The sequence below is a fragment of the Bos javanicus genome, chromosome 3 (genome assembly GCF_032452875.1).
Source record: "Bos javanicus breed banteng chromosome 3, ARS-OSU_banteng_1.0, whole genome shotgun sequence".
NCBI lineage: Eukaryota > Metazoa > Chordata > Mammalia > Artiodactyla > Bovidae > Bos > Bos javanicus.
This window is the reverse complement of record NC_083870.1, coordinates 99,162,500-99,174,714: the sequence shown is the minus strand read 5'-3', so window position 1 is coordinate 99,174,714 and position 12,215 is coordinate 99,162,500. Positions and strand designations below refer to the sequence as shown.

Genomic DNA, 12,215 nt, shown 5'->3' with positions numbered 1-12,215 from the left:
TATTTATTCGTGTTGATTTGTTCAGGTCGGCTGCCTACCCTCTGGAATTTAAACTTGAGAGCAGATACAATGGATCGTGCTCTCCCGTAGGCCATGTGCCAGGCGCCAGCACAGGCCCTACACTAGCTGGCTCAACACCCGCGGACAGAACGAATGAATGAGCCCTCAGAGGGGCGGGGAGGACTCGGGCGCGGCCAACGAAAGAGCAGCGGAAGCCCCGCCCCTTCCGTCTGCAGCGCGGACGCCTCGGCAGCTAAGGCGGCGGGGCCGCGGCAGGAGCCGGCTCGGCCCGCCCCCTTCTCCGCGCCCCGCCCCGCGCCAACGCCGGCCCGGCTGCTGTCAGCTCTCTCAGCGTCCAACACAGCCGCGGTGCATGCTTAGCCGCTGCGGCCGCCGGCTGCTGCACGTCCTAGGCCTTAGCTTTCCGCTGCTGACCGGCCGGCCACTTTTCCTCTTCCCGCATCGCTTCATGAAGCCGCAGGTCGTGTTCGTTCTTGGCGGTCCCGGCGCCGGCAAGGGGACCCAGTGCGCCCGCATCGTTGAGGTGAGGCCCGGGCAGCCAGCAGGCTCCCTGGGCTTGACCGGACACCGGGCTGGCCCGTCCCGCCGCGCGTGGCTGTCCGCGCCACCCCCCACCCCACCCCCGAACCGCGGACTACGAGTCCCGGCGGCCGATGCACCGCGGACTTGGCGGTGGTCGAGGGTCCGCTGGCGCGCTGCATGTCGGGACTGGTAGTCCACGTCCGCCCGCCCCGGGGGCGCCCAGAAAGGAAGGGGATCGCTTGGGGTTGCTTTGTTCCTGCACCCCTCTTCCCTTACATTTTGGGGGCCAAGTTCGTCTCGAGAGTGGGCTGGGAGAGGGATCCCAGGAGGGTCCGCTTCCATGGACCCCGAGCGCGTAGAAGGTCGGAGTACCACTGGTTGTGGGGCGGGTGGAGGCGGCAGCTGTGTCGATTTGGGTTAGAGGTCGGGGTGTGCCCACAGCTGCCTCAGGAGAGACCGGTTTTTTCAACCCTCCCCTTCCCACAGGCCCTCTGAACTCTAAACAGGTCTTTACTCTAGAAAAGAGCCCGGGCGACAGGGCTTTAGGTGTTCTGGGATCTGCTGATTGCTTTTTCTAAACCCGTCATGGCTAGTACCCAGCCCTAAAGCCCAACCCGCTTTCGTGAGGTTGGAAAAGCGTGGAGTATGAAATGAAACTTCAACCTCTGGCCCAGCTGCCAACTCACGCCTAGTCTGTGGCCAGGTCACTTCCTCTCTCCGAGTCTCCGTTGTCCCCACTAGAATAGTAGAGGCTGTGCACGCAGATTTAAACTCAATGTGAAATGCCTCCCAACTCTAAAATGGTGTTATTCTCCCCCTCCCCCCCCAAAGTGTGATAAGGTTACCGGTTCAATTCCGTTAACAATTTTCGAATAGATATGTGGTTAGCTGCAGTGTGGATGAAAGACTTACTGGAGAATCCGGGGAATGTTTGGGAGAGGAGGAAGACAAGAGATATCTAGAAACAGAAGAGGGGACCAGTCGTGCTGTAAAACACCAGAGAATTCTTGTGAAACTCAGACCAAAAGATTTTGACCCAGAACTTCTAAAATTATTCCCTCCTCTGTTCCAGGAAATGGCTTTTATTCAATTCGGTTCAGTTGCTCAGTCGTATCCATGGACTGCAGCACGCGGGGCTTCCCTGTCCATCACCAACTGCCCGAGCTTGCTCAAACTCATGGCTTTTATTAGCTTTGGGATTTTACTCCTCTCTCAGGTTCATACAACCCACTCCTGTACTATATTTTATTCTCTAAAGAGCATCCAGAAATAGTCAGATGGTAACATAAATATCTTCATTGTGTGTTTTATAGCTGTATTGATAATTGTTGATCAGTTGTAGAAATATAAGTGGAACTAAATCAACCAAGAAATAGATAAAAAAAAAGTTTCTTCTTATTTTTGTTGGTTCTTTTCACTTTTTAAAAGACATGACAATTTATTTCAAGTTTTTGTTGTATGTATGAAATAACTCACATGTAAATGGCATGATAGGGGAAGGAGAAAAGACTTTATTTTTGTTTGTTTTTGTTTTAATTTTTCCTGGAGTATAGTTGATTTACAGTGTTGTGACAGTTTCAGGTATAGAGCAATGTGAGTCAGTTTTACATGAAGGACTGATCCTGAAGCTGAAACTCCCAATATTTGGCCACCTGATGTGAAGAACTCACTGGAAAAGACCCTGATGCTGGGAAAGATTGAAGGCAGGAGAAGGGGACGACAGAGGATGAGATGGTTGGATGGCATCACCGATATGATGGTCATGAGTTTGAGGAGGCTTCGGGAGTTGGTGATGGACACGAAGGCCTGGTATGCTGCAGTCCATGGAGTCACAAAGAGTCAGACACGACTGAGCAACTGAACTGATACATATATCCACCTATTTAAAGATTCTTTTCCCATACAGATCATCACAGAGTATTGAGTAGAGTTTCCTATAGTACACAGTATGTCCCTTTCGGTTATCTGTTCTATATACGTTAGTGTCTAGCTTAGTTGCTCAGTCCTGTCTGACTCTTTGGGACCCCATGGACCATAGCCCACCAGGCTCCTCTGTCCATGGGGATTCTCCAGGCAAGAATACTGGAGTGGGTTGCCATGCCCTCCTCCAGGGGATCTTCCCAACCCAGGTCTCCCACATTGCAGGCTGATTCTTTACTGTCTGAGCCACCAGGGAAGCCCAAGAATACTGGAGTGGGTAGCCTATCCCTCCCTTCTCTAAGGAATCTTCCTGATCCAGGAATCGAACCAGGGTCTTCTGCATTGTAAGTGGATTCTTTACCAGCTGAGCTACCAGGGAAGCATTCTATACACAGTACTGTGTGTATGTCAATCCTAATGTCTCAATTTATCCCTCCCTCATTTCCTTCCCCATTGGTAAGTTTGTTTTCTATATCTGTGACTCTCTGTTTTGTACCAAATTTTTTGGATTCCACATGTAAGTGATATTATATGATTCTCATTTTTCTCTGACTTCCTTCACTCAGTGTGACAGTTTTTAGGTCCATTCATGTTGTGGCAAATGATACTGTTTCCTTCTTTATTATGGTGGATTAATACTGCATTGTATATATGTATCACATCTTTTTCATCCATTCCTCTGTGAATGGTTAGTTTATTTCCATATCCTGGTGATTGTAAATAGTGCTGCAGTAAACGTTGAGGTGCATGTGTTTCTGAATGATGGTTCTCTCCAGATATGCCCAGGAGTGGGATTGCTGGATCATATGGTAGCTTTATTTTTAGTTTTTTAAGGAGCTTCCGTGCTGTTCTCCATAGTGGCTGTACCAGATTACATTTCACCAACAATGAAGGAGGATTCCCTTTTCTCCACACCGTCTCCAGCATTTATTGTTTGTAGATTTATTGATGGCCATTCTGACTGGTGTGAGGCGACACCTCATTGTAGCTTTGATTTCCATTTCTCTAACAGTTTGTGATGATGTAGTGATGCCTTTCAGCCATCTGATGTTTTCTTTGGAGAAATGTCTGTTTAGATCTTCTGCCCATTTTTTGATTGGAATTTTTATTGTTGTTTTTTTTATATTGAGCTGCATGAGCTATTTGTATATTTAGGAGATTAATCCCTTGTTACTTTGTTTGCAAATATTTTCTTGAATTCTGATGAGCCATTTACTAGAATTAAAACAAATGTAGGTTCAGACTATAACCCTAACTATTCCATTTGCTATCACTTTAGTCCCAGAGAAATTGTTACTTTTAGCTTGGTTCCTCTGTAAAAGGGAGAAATAATACCTATCTGGTATGGCATTTGTGAATATAAAATGAGATAAAATATCTGGTATAAGTAGATACAAATAATTTTTTACCTCTATTTTAGAGTTCCTGTTCTTAATTTATGAGATTGGTTATTTTTACTTCAAAGTACACTGTAGTATTACTTTTAAAAATTGGTTTATGATTGATGTATTTGAAAGCATTTAAATATTTTGTTTCTGACTCATGATGTGACTTTTAAGTGTCCACACCCAAGCTAATGATACCCATATTACTCCACTGGATTAAACATTATCTCTACATTCTGTAACTAGTATTTATTCTTTACTCTGTTTGATAATGGCTGGCAAGATTTTAAACCTTAATTAGAAGAATTAGAAGATTTCCGTGATGAAATATGTTCTATACTATATTATCCTATTCTTTAAAATTTCAACAATTATATGAACTTAAACTCTTTTAAACTGTTACTTTTTATTCCAAATAGTTTATAATTTAGTAATTGCTGTCTTCTAGCAGATTAAACAGTGGAATGTCTATGGTCAGTCAAGTCAGAGGTTTTTTGTTTTTGTTTTTTCTTTTATGAGTCTACTGCATTTTGACTCAATGCTTTATTATACAGGCAAATGTAAGCTGAATCCCAAACAATATAATTTTTGGAACTAATTATTTTTCTGTAGGGAAAAAGTTATATAATAAAGGTTGAAGTCCCCAACTATCATGCCATTGCTAATTCAGCTCACAGGGTACCTGAAATGTGGCTGAAATAGAATTATTCCTTTGGGAAAATTAAATTGATTTCCAACTCAGGCCACCAGAAGTACTTCTTTGGGCCCTGGCCACAGGACCTGAGACTGTCTGGCTCTCTAATGTCCTGGGACTTTGGGATTGTGGTTGTGTCACAGAGGGAAGCTGTTGCTTGTTAGTTGTTGTTTTGTTTTTCTGGCTGTGAATTCTACCTCTGCTTCTTGCTCTCCCAGACCTTGAGGAAGAAAAGGCAAATCTGATACAGTATCTTCTGAAAGTGTTGTGAACTGGGAAGGAAAGATTGGAAGGAGGCTTTCAGGTTAAATTTTGCCCATTTATTTGAACTGATCTTTTTCAGTTTCCGGAGAAGGCAATGGCACCCCACTCCAGTACTCTTGCCTGGAAAATCAGTTTCATTTTATAACTAATTGTTTTAAGTCTGTTTTCTCATCCTCATTTTGTTTATGAAGATTAACCATTTCCTAAATCAGTGCAATCAAGACTCAAGTTCTCAGAGTGGAGTTATTATTATTGTGACTAAAGGGGACAAGAGAGGATGAGATACTTGGATAGCATCACTGACTCAATGGACAGGAGTTTGAGCAAACTCTGGAAGATGGTGAAGCACAGGGAAGCCTGGTGTGTGGCAGTCCATGGGGTCACAAAGAGTGGGACATGACTTAAAGACTGAACAACAACAACAACAAAAATCTGATGTTAGGATACCATGTCAGTTTTTAATTTTTTAAATTAAGCTTTGTTTGTATTGTTTTGGCCCAAGAAAAATCATGATGCCATAACCTAAACTTGTCCAGAAACAATAACCACAATTTTGCATCTGTTATCTGAGATGTTTAAATCTACTGTCTTTTAAAGATGGTGAACATTTTGGTTAAATGAACAAATTATGCTAAAGCTTATATTCATGCCAAATTCCTTTTTGAAGCACCCCAACAGCATTTTTATCATCTTCTGTGTTATAATTTCCTCCAGGACCTCTATGAGTAGTTTATATTTTGTATTCTACATGCTGATCAGTTCAGTCGCTCAGTTGTGTCTGACTCTGCAACCCCACGGACTGCAGCACGCCAGGCCTCCCTGTCCATCACTAGCTCCCAGAGTTTACTCAAACTCATGTTCATCTAGTCGGCGATGCCATCCAACCATCTCATCCTCTGTCGTCCACTTCTCCTCCTGCCTTCAATCCTTCTCAGCATCAGGGTCTTTTCCAGTGAGTCAGTTCTTTACATCAGGTGGCCAAAGTATTGGAGCTTCAGCTTCAACATCAGTCCTACCAATGAACATTCAAGGTTGATTTCCAGGATTGACTGGCTTAATCTCCTTGCTTTCCAGGGGACTCTTAAGAGTCTTTTTCCAACACCACAGTTCAAAAGCATCAGTTCTTCGGCGCTCAGCTTTCCTTATGGTCCAACGTCTCACATTCATATGTGACTACTGGAAAAACCATAGCTTTGACTATATGGACTTTTGTTGGGAAAGTAATGTGTCTGCTTTTTAATATGCTGTCTAGGTTTGTCATAGCTTTTCTTCCAAGGAGCAAGTGTCTTTTAATTTAATGGCTACAGACACCATCTGCAGTGATTTTGGAGCCCAAGAAAATAAAGTCTGACACTGTTTCCATTGTTTCCTGCTGTACTTAGAAAGTTTTGGGTGATACTGACTTTAAGTATGCATTATAGAAATCAGAAACTCTATTTTATTTATCTTTTTGTCTCTAGTGTTGAACGTTGTGCCTGGTACATAATAGGTGCTTAGTAAGTGTTCTTTGAAGGAACAGTTATATAGCACACCAGTTTGTCTTGAGGATGTAAAAAAATTTAAAACTCAGTCCCCAGGGGGCGCCCAAGTAGCAGTGCTTCCAGTTTCAGGATCGTGTTTGTTTGAAACCTCCTCTGATTTCTCATGTTAACACTTCAGTTTACTCTCAGTGAGTAAATGGTATAGTTGTAAAAATCTGATGAGCATTCTAAAATTATCAAACTCCTGATTACAAATCCCCAAAGCAAACTATCACTCATTAAAGAAACTAGGAAGATCCACTGGACAACTAGATTTTAAGTTTATTTAAAGAAAAGTTTAAATCATCTCTAAAAAGAGAGTCCATAGAATCCTCAACTCTCCCAGATCACTGTCATCTCTTGTGGAGTTTTTGTTGTCCTTAAGAATTTGGAGGAGGGAGAGTATATTCAGATTATTTACTGTTCTTACTTTTGAAAACTTTATTTTTTTTTCTTTCCATTTTAAGTTACAATTGTAATACATAGTTGTTACAATTGTAATACATAGTTGTTGGTGGCTCTAACCTGAGGTCACCAGTATTAACTGTCTGGTATTAACTCTTTCTCAGTACTTTTACAAATAAAAGTGCATATGTTTACCTTTTTTACTTCCAAGTGGGATTATTCTGTTTTTTATGGAATGTACCATGGCGCTCCTCTTAACTCATTTTTATGAGTAGCTACAGAACAGTCCATAATATGGATGTTACCGTAGCATAGTTGTACCATTCCCCCACTATTGCTAGGCATTTAGCATACTTTTCAGGAATTATTTTGCTGTTGCAAACAGTGCTTCAGTAAACTTCCTTGTAAATATAATATTGCATATGGATGCTTTTATTTTTGCAAGCAAGATTCCTAAAAATAGGATTGCTAAGTCAGAAGATAAATGCATTTTTAATTTTAATTGATAATAGTTTGATTACTTTTCAAAAACATTGTACTTAATTACATTTCTACAGCGGTGTATGATTTTTTTTTTTTTTTACTAGCACTGGATAGTTATCAGTCATTTTAATTTTTGCATATTTGTTAATCTCCTCCTCAGAGTTTTCCTGAATAACTCATTTTTTCCCCAAGAAGTCCATTAAGGTGAAAGGCATAATTAGACTTAAAAAAAATTTCCCTGTACTTGTCATTTATTCAGAAAACAGTCTTTGAGAGCTGGGCACTATGATAGTTGCTAAGGTGAATAAGGCATGGACCCTGCTGTCAAAAGTTTACAATGAGCTGGGACATATGAAAGTTAAACAGTGACGACTACAGGAAAAGAGTGGTAAATCCTATGATGGAAAGAAACCAAATAGACCGTTTAGATAAGGGACATTTAAATTATAGTTCATTTGGTCAGGGAAAGCTTCCTGGGGGGCAGTGAATATGTATGAGCTGACTTTTGAAGGACAGTAGGAAAGAAGCAGCCAGGAGATGTATTGTAGTGGAGAACACTTGAAGCAGAGTTACCCTTGCACAGAGGAGTTGGAGCTTTCAATTCTGAGAAAAGCCTAAGGAGAGTAAACTGATGCAAGTGAGACTGACCCAGAAAACACTTCCTAAACGCAAACTATTTTGCTCTGTGTTGGGAAATACTAACCTCTCAGTTCAGTTCAGTTCAGTTGCTCAGTCATGTCCGACTCTTTGCAACCCCATGAATCACAGCTCTCCAGGCCTCCGTGTCCATCAACTCCCGGAGTTCATTCAGACTCAAGTCCGTCAAATCAGTGATGCCATCCAGCCATCTCATCCTCTGTCGTCCCCTTCTCCTCCTGCCCCCAATCCCTCCCAGCATCAGAGTCTTTTCCAATAAGTCAACTCTTCGCATGAGGTGGCCAAAGTACTGGAGCTTCAGCTTCAGCATCAGTCCTTCCAATGAACACCCAGGACTGATCTCCTTTAGGATGGACTGGTTGGATCTCCTTACAGTCCAAGGGACTCTCAAGAGTCTTCTCCAACACCACAGTTCAAAAGCATCAATTCTTCGACGCTCGGCTTTCTTCACAGTCCAACTCTCACATCCATACATGACCATTGGAAAAACCATAGCCTTGACTAGACGGACCTTTGTTGGCAAAGTAATGTCTCTGCTTTTTAATATGCTATCTAGGTTGGTCATAACTTTCCTTCCAAGGAGTAAGGGGCTCTTAATTTACAGTGAAGATAGACACGTACTTAATATAATTTCATGAGAAAGGATATGAAAGATTTTTGCAAATATTAAAGTTTAACAAATTGTTTTAAAATTGTTTATTGGGGGTTCCCTGGTGACCTAGTGGTTAGGATTCTGGACTTTTCACTGCTGTAGCCTGGGTTCAGTCTCTGGCCAGGGAACTGAGATCCCTCAAGCCATGCAGTGTGGCCAAAAACAAAACAAACGAAAAATTATTTATCTTTTAGTTCTGCCTCCCAAACTAGATTGTAATGTCTTCAAGGATAGGGACCCTGTCTTTTGCCGTTGCTCATTCTACTGCATGGTGTTTGAAAAGCCTACTTATTCTTCAGTTCTTAGCGTAATACGAAGATTCCCAAACATTCACAGTTCATAGTGTCCTTCGTGTCTCTGTACTTTTTTTCACAAACAGCTTAGTTCAAAATAAATATATTTATTAAGTAATTATATTTATTTATTAATTATATTTATCCAGTAATTAGATCCAAACAATGCTTAAGTATTTTCTAACAATCTAGTAGCTGTTTAAAGAAAAAGTACGTATAAGCTAAAAGAAAAATAAAGCAGCTAAATAAATTTTAGCTAAATAAGCTAGATAAAGCAGCTTTATTTCATTCTCGATCACTTACTAATATATGCCTGTTAGGCACTGTCCAGTTTCTCATACCTTGGAATCAGATTGGCCACTTCCATCCTCATTTCCTTTTCCACTTTAATTTTCATGTGGTACTTATTTTTATTACAGCAACTGCCCACCAAAAAGTCAGCATCACAAAGATGTGTCTTCAAAAAGAATGTGCATGATCTAAAGTTGAAATTGTGAGCTACCCTGAGCTAATAGTTCACATGATATCTAATAGATGTTCAGTGTTGCTCTATTTCCCTTAAAAATGTAAATCCAGGGCACTCTTGTGAATTCGCTGCAGTGCTCCAGGGTACTGTGGCATACAGTTTGGGAACCATGAGCTAAAAATGACTTCCTCAGTGAAACTAGCCCTCAATTTTTAGACTAGGTCAGATTTGTCAATTATGGGCTCTATCAGTTGTAATTATTTTGTCCTTTATGATAGTTACCAGTTTTTAATTATGTTGTCCTTTATAACATATAGTTATACATATGCAAACATAACAGTTTGCAGACCACCTTTAACTTTATAATTATTGGATTGTCTCCTCCATTAGACCATAAGCTCCAGAAGGGTGAGAGCTTAAGATTTCTAAATTTACTCCCACATCTTTAGTGTATAGTACAATGTCTGGCATAAGTTGATGCTCAATAAACATTTGTTAAGCAGATTTTAAAGCCAGTCATAAAAGATTTTTGCCATTTTGTGAGTTATTTAAATTTTTGGCTCTTTGGTTTTCTCCTCTGGACATTTGTGATACTAATCTACTCTTAGGGTGATTATGAGGATTAACCAAGAGAATCCACGTAGTAAAATGTCTGGCACAGTGCCTGCTTTGCATTAGTCACTTCTCATAACGTGGGCATCTCTCTCCTTTCCTGTTCTGTGCTTGCCTGTCCATAGTCAGTGAAGGAAGTATCTTGAGCAATGTAAGTAGCTACACTTTGGTTGGCATTCTTGGTTGTTACACTGAAGAAAAATGGATTTGAAAGGACATGAACAAATGTCAAACTGTCACACTAGTGTATTGTCTACTAGGCAGTATGTAGAGTTGAGACTCGAGAGTTAGACTGTCTAGGTATGAATCTTGATCATAACACATGCTGTGTGTGAGATCTTAGCAAAGGTTTAGTTTCTGTGCCTCAATTTCCTCACTTGTAAAATGGGAGTATTAATAATATATACTATCTACCTCGGAATGGTTTGTGAGGAGTATATGAGCTAATGTACATATAGTACTTAGAGCAGTGCCTGGTACATGGTAAGTCCTTTATAAATATGTTTATTATTATCATCATCATTTTACTTTTCCTGTGTTAGTTTTACCTGCTCTTCTGCCACCCCTACTTCCTCAACCTTCTTTTGAGTTGCTTAAGATTTTTTTTCCTCGTGATTTATTCCTTCCTACTTTGGAAGCTATACAGTCTCTTTTTAGTGGTTACACTAGAAATTTTAAGCACACATATTATTTAACTTGAGTCTAATATTAATATTTTTACTCTTCTCGAAACAATAGACCTTAGGACACTTGACTCTATTTTCTATCTTATTCTGTTTTCTCTTTTTTTTAGGATTTTAATTCTATATTGACTTTTTTTTTTAATCCCTACAAATGACCTGTTAATGTTTTATACAAATGTTTGTTTGGAATAATATGCATGCTGCTGCTGCTGCTGCTAAGTCGCTTCAGTCATGTCTGACTCTGTACAACCCCATAAACGGCAGCCCACCAGGCTCCCCCGTCCCTGGGATTCTCCAGGCAAGAACACTGGAGTGGGTTGCCATGTCCTTCTCCAATGCGTGAAAGTGAAACGTGAAAGTGAAGTCGCTCAGTTGTGTCCGACCCTTCACAACCCCATGGACTGCAGCCTACCAGGCTCCTCCGTCCATGGGATTTTCCAGGCAAGAGTATTGGAGGGGGTACCATCGCCTTCTCCGGGAATAATATGCATAATTATAATAATAATAAATTGTTATAATAATAAAAATACATACCACTTTCTTTATTAACAATTTATTTTTGCACCTCAGACCTTCTCACTGAGATCATTTTCTTTCTTGAAGTATATCCTTTAGAAGTTTCTTTAATCAGTATAGGCTTGTGGTTAGGAAATTTTGCTGTTTTCTCTGCATGGTAGGTTCTCTTTTCCTAGGTCAAGCACCTGACTTTATGTGGAACTCATTGATCTGAACTCCAATCCTATTTAGGCCTCAGTCTTTGCCTCTTCTCCCTTCTTTGTGGCCTATTAAATCCTAGGCTCCAGCCACTTGTGATTTGGGGATGGGGACATCCCCAGGGCAGCCACAAATCCAGCACTCTCTGATTCCTCTGGACTTGTGCTTTCTTATTTATTTGAAGTTGAATTAGTCTTTTTTGGCCAGCTCAGTCATGCTTTGAAAGGTAATAATAATAACATTATATGTTAATAACTACATGAGTGTGCTGTGCTCAGAGGGATTTTGAATGAATATTCCAGCCCCATCAAAATTAGATACCTCTACCTAAGTCTGCCCTAGCTCAGAACACCTCTTTAGTTCTGGTTCTTCCCCGTATCCTTATTCCCACTGAAATCTACTTCATTGACATCCTTCGGGTTAATGTTTTTAGTGATGGTAGTCAAGTAAACACCACATTCTAGTTAAGATGCTAATTGGAGAGGACTGCAATCTGAAAGCTCTCTGAAAGTCACAACGGAGTACAGTATTTTTTTTTTTTTTTTTTTAGGATTATAGTATTTGTAACCGTGTCCTTCTGAATTGAAATTCAGAGCATTTCAGAGAAACTTCTCCTGTCGTGAGACTTTTAGACCAGATAAGGGAAAAAGGGTGGAAGCAGGGGTTATTGTTCAGTCTTTAGGTCATGTCCTACACTTTGCAACCCTGCAGCACCAGGCTTCCCTGTCCTTCGCTGTCTCCCTGAGTTTGCTCAAACTCACATCCATTGAGTCAGTGACGTCATCCAGCGATCTCATCCTCTGTCACCCCCTTCTCCTCTTGCTCTCCGTCTTTCCCAGCATCAGGGTCTTTTCCAATGAGTTGGCCCTTTGCATCAGGTGGCCAGAATATTAGAGATTCAGCTTCGGCATCAGTCCCTCCAAT

The 12,215-nt window shown here is 41.0% G+C and overlaps 1 protein-coding gene across 2 annotated transcripts in view; it reads left to right on the top strand.

Annotated features, from left to right (window-relative positions):
* Positions 1-268: 268 nt before the first annotated feature.
* The window catches only part of CMPK1 (cytidine/uridine monophosphate kinase 1), a 36,322-nt gene continuing 24,375 nt past the window's right edge, over positions 269-12,215 (top strand). Inside the window, exon 1 of one of the 2 annotated variants that reach the window (XM_061412060.1) lies at positions 269-544. In XM_061412060.1, coding sequence (XP_061268044.1) covers positions 374-544 — 171 coding nt within the window. In that variant the 5' untranslated portion in view covers positions 269-373. Of the gene's footprint in view, positions 545-2,230; positions 2,353-12,215 lie in introns of those variants that run through there. The other variant, XM_061412061.1, reaches the window with a different exon arrangement.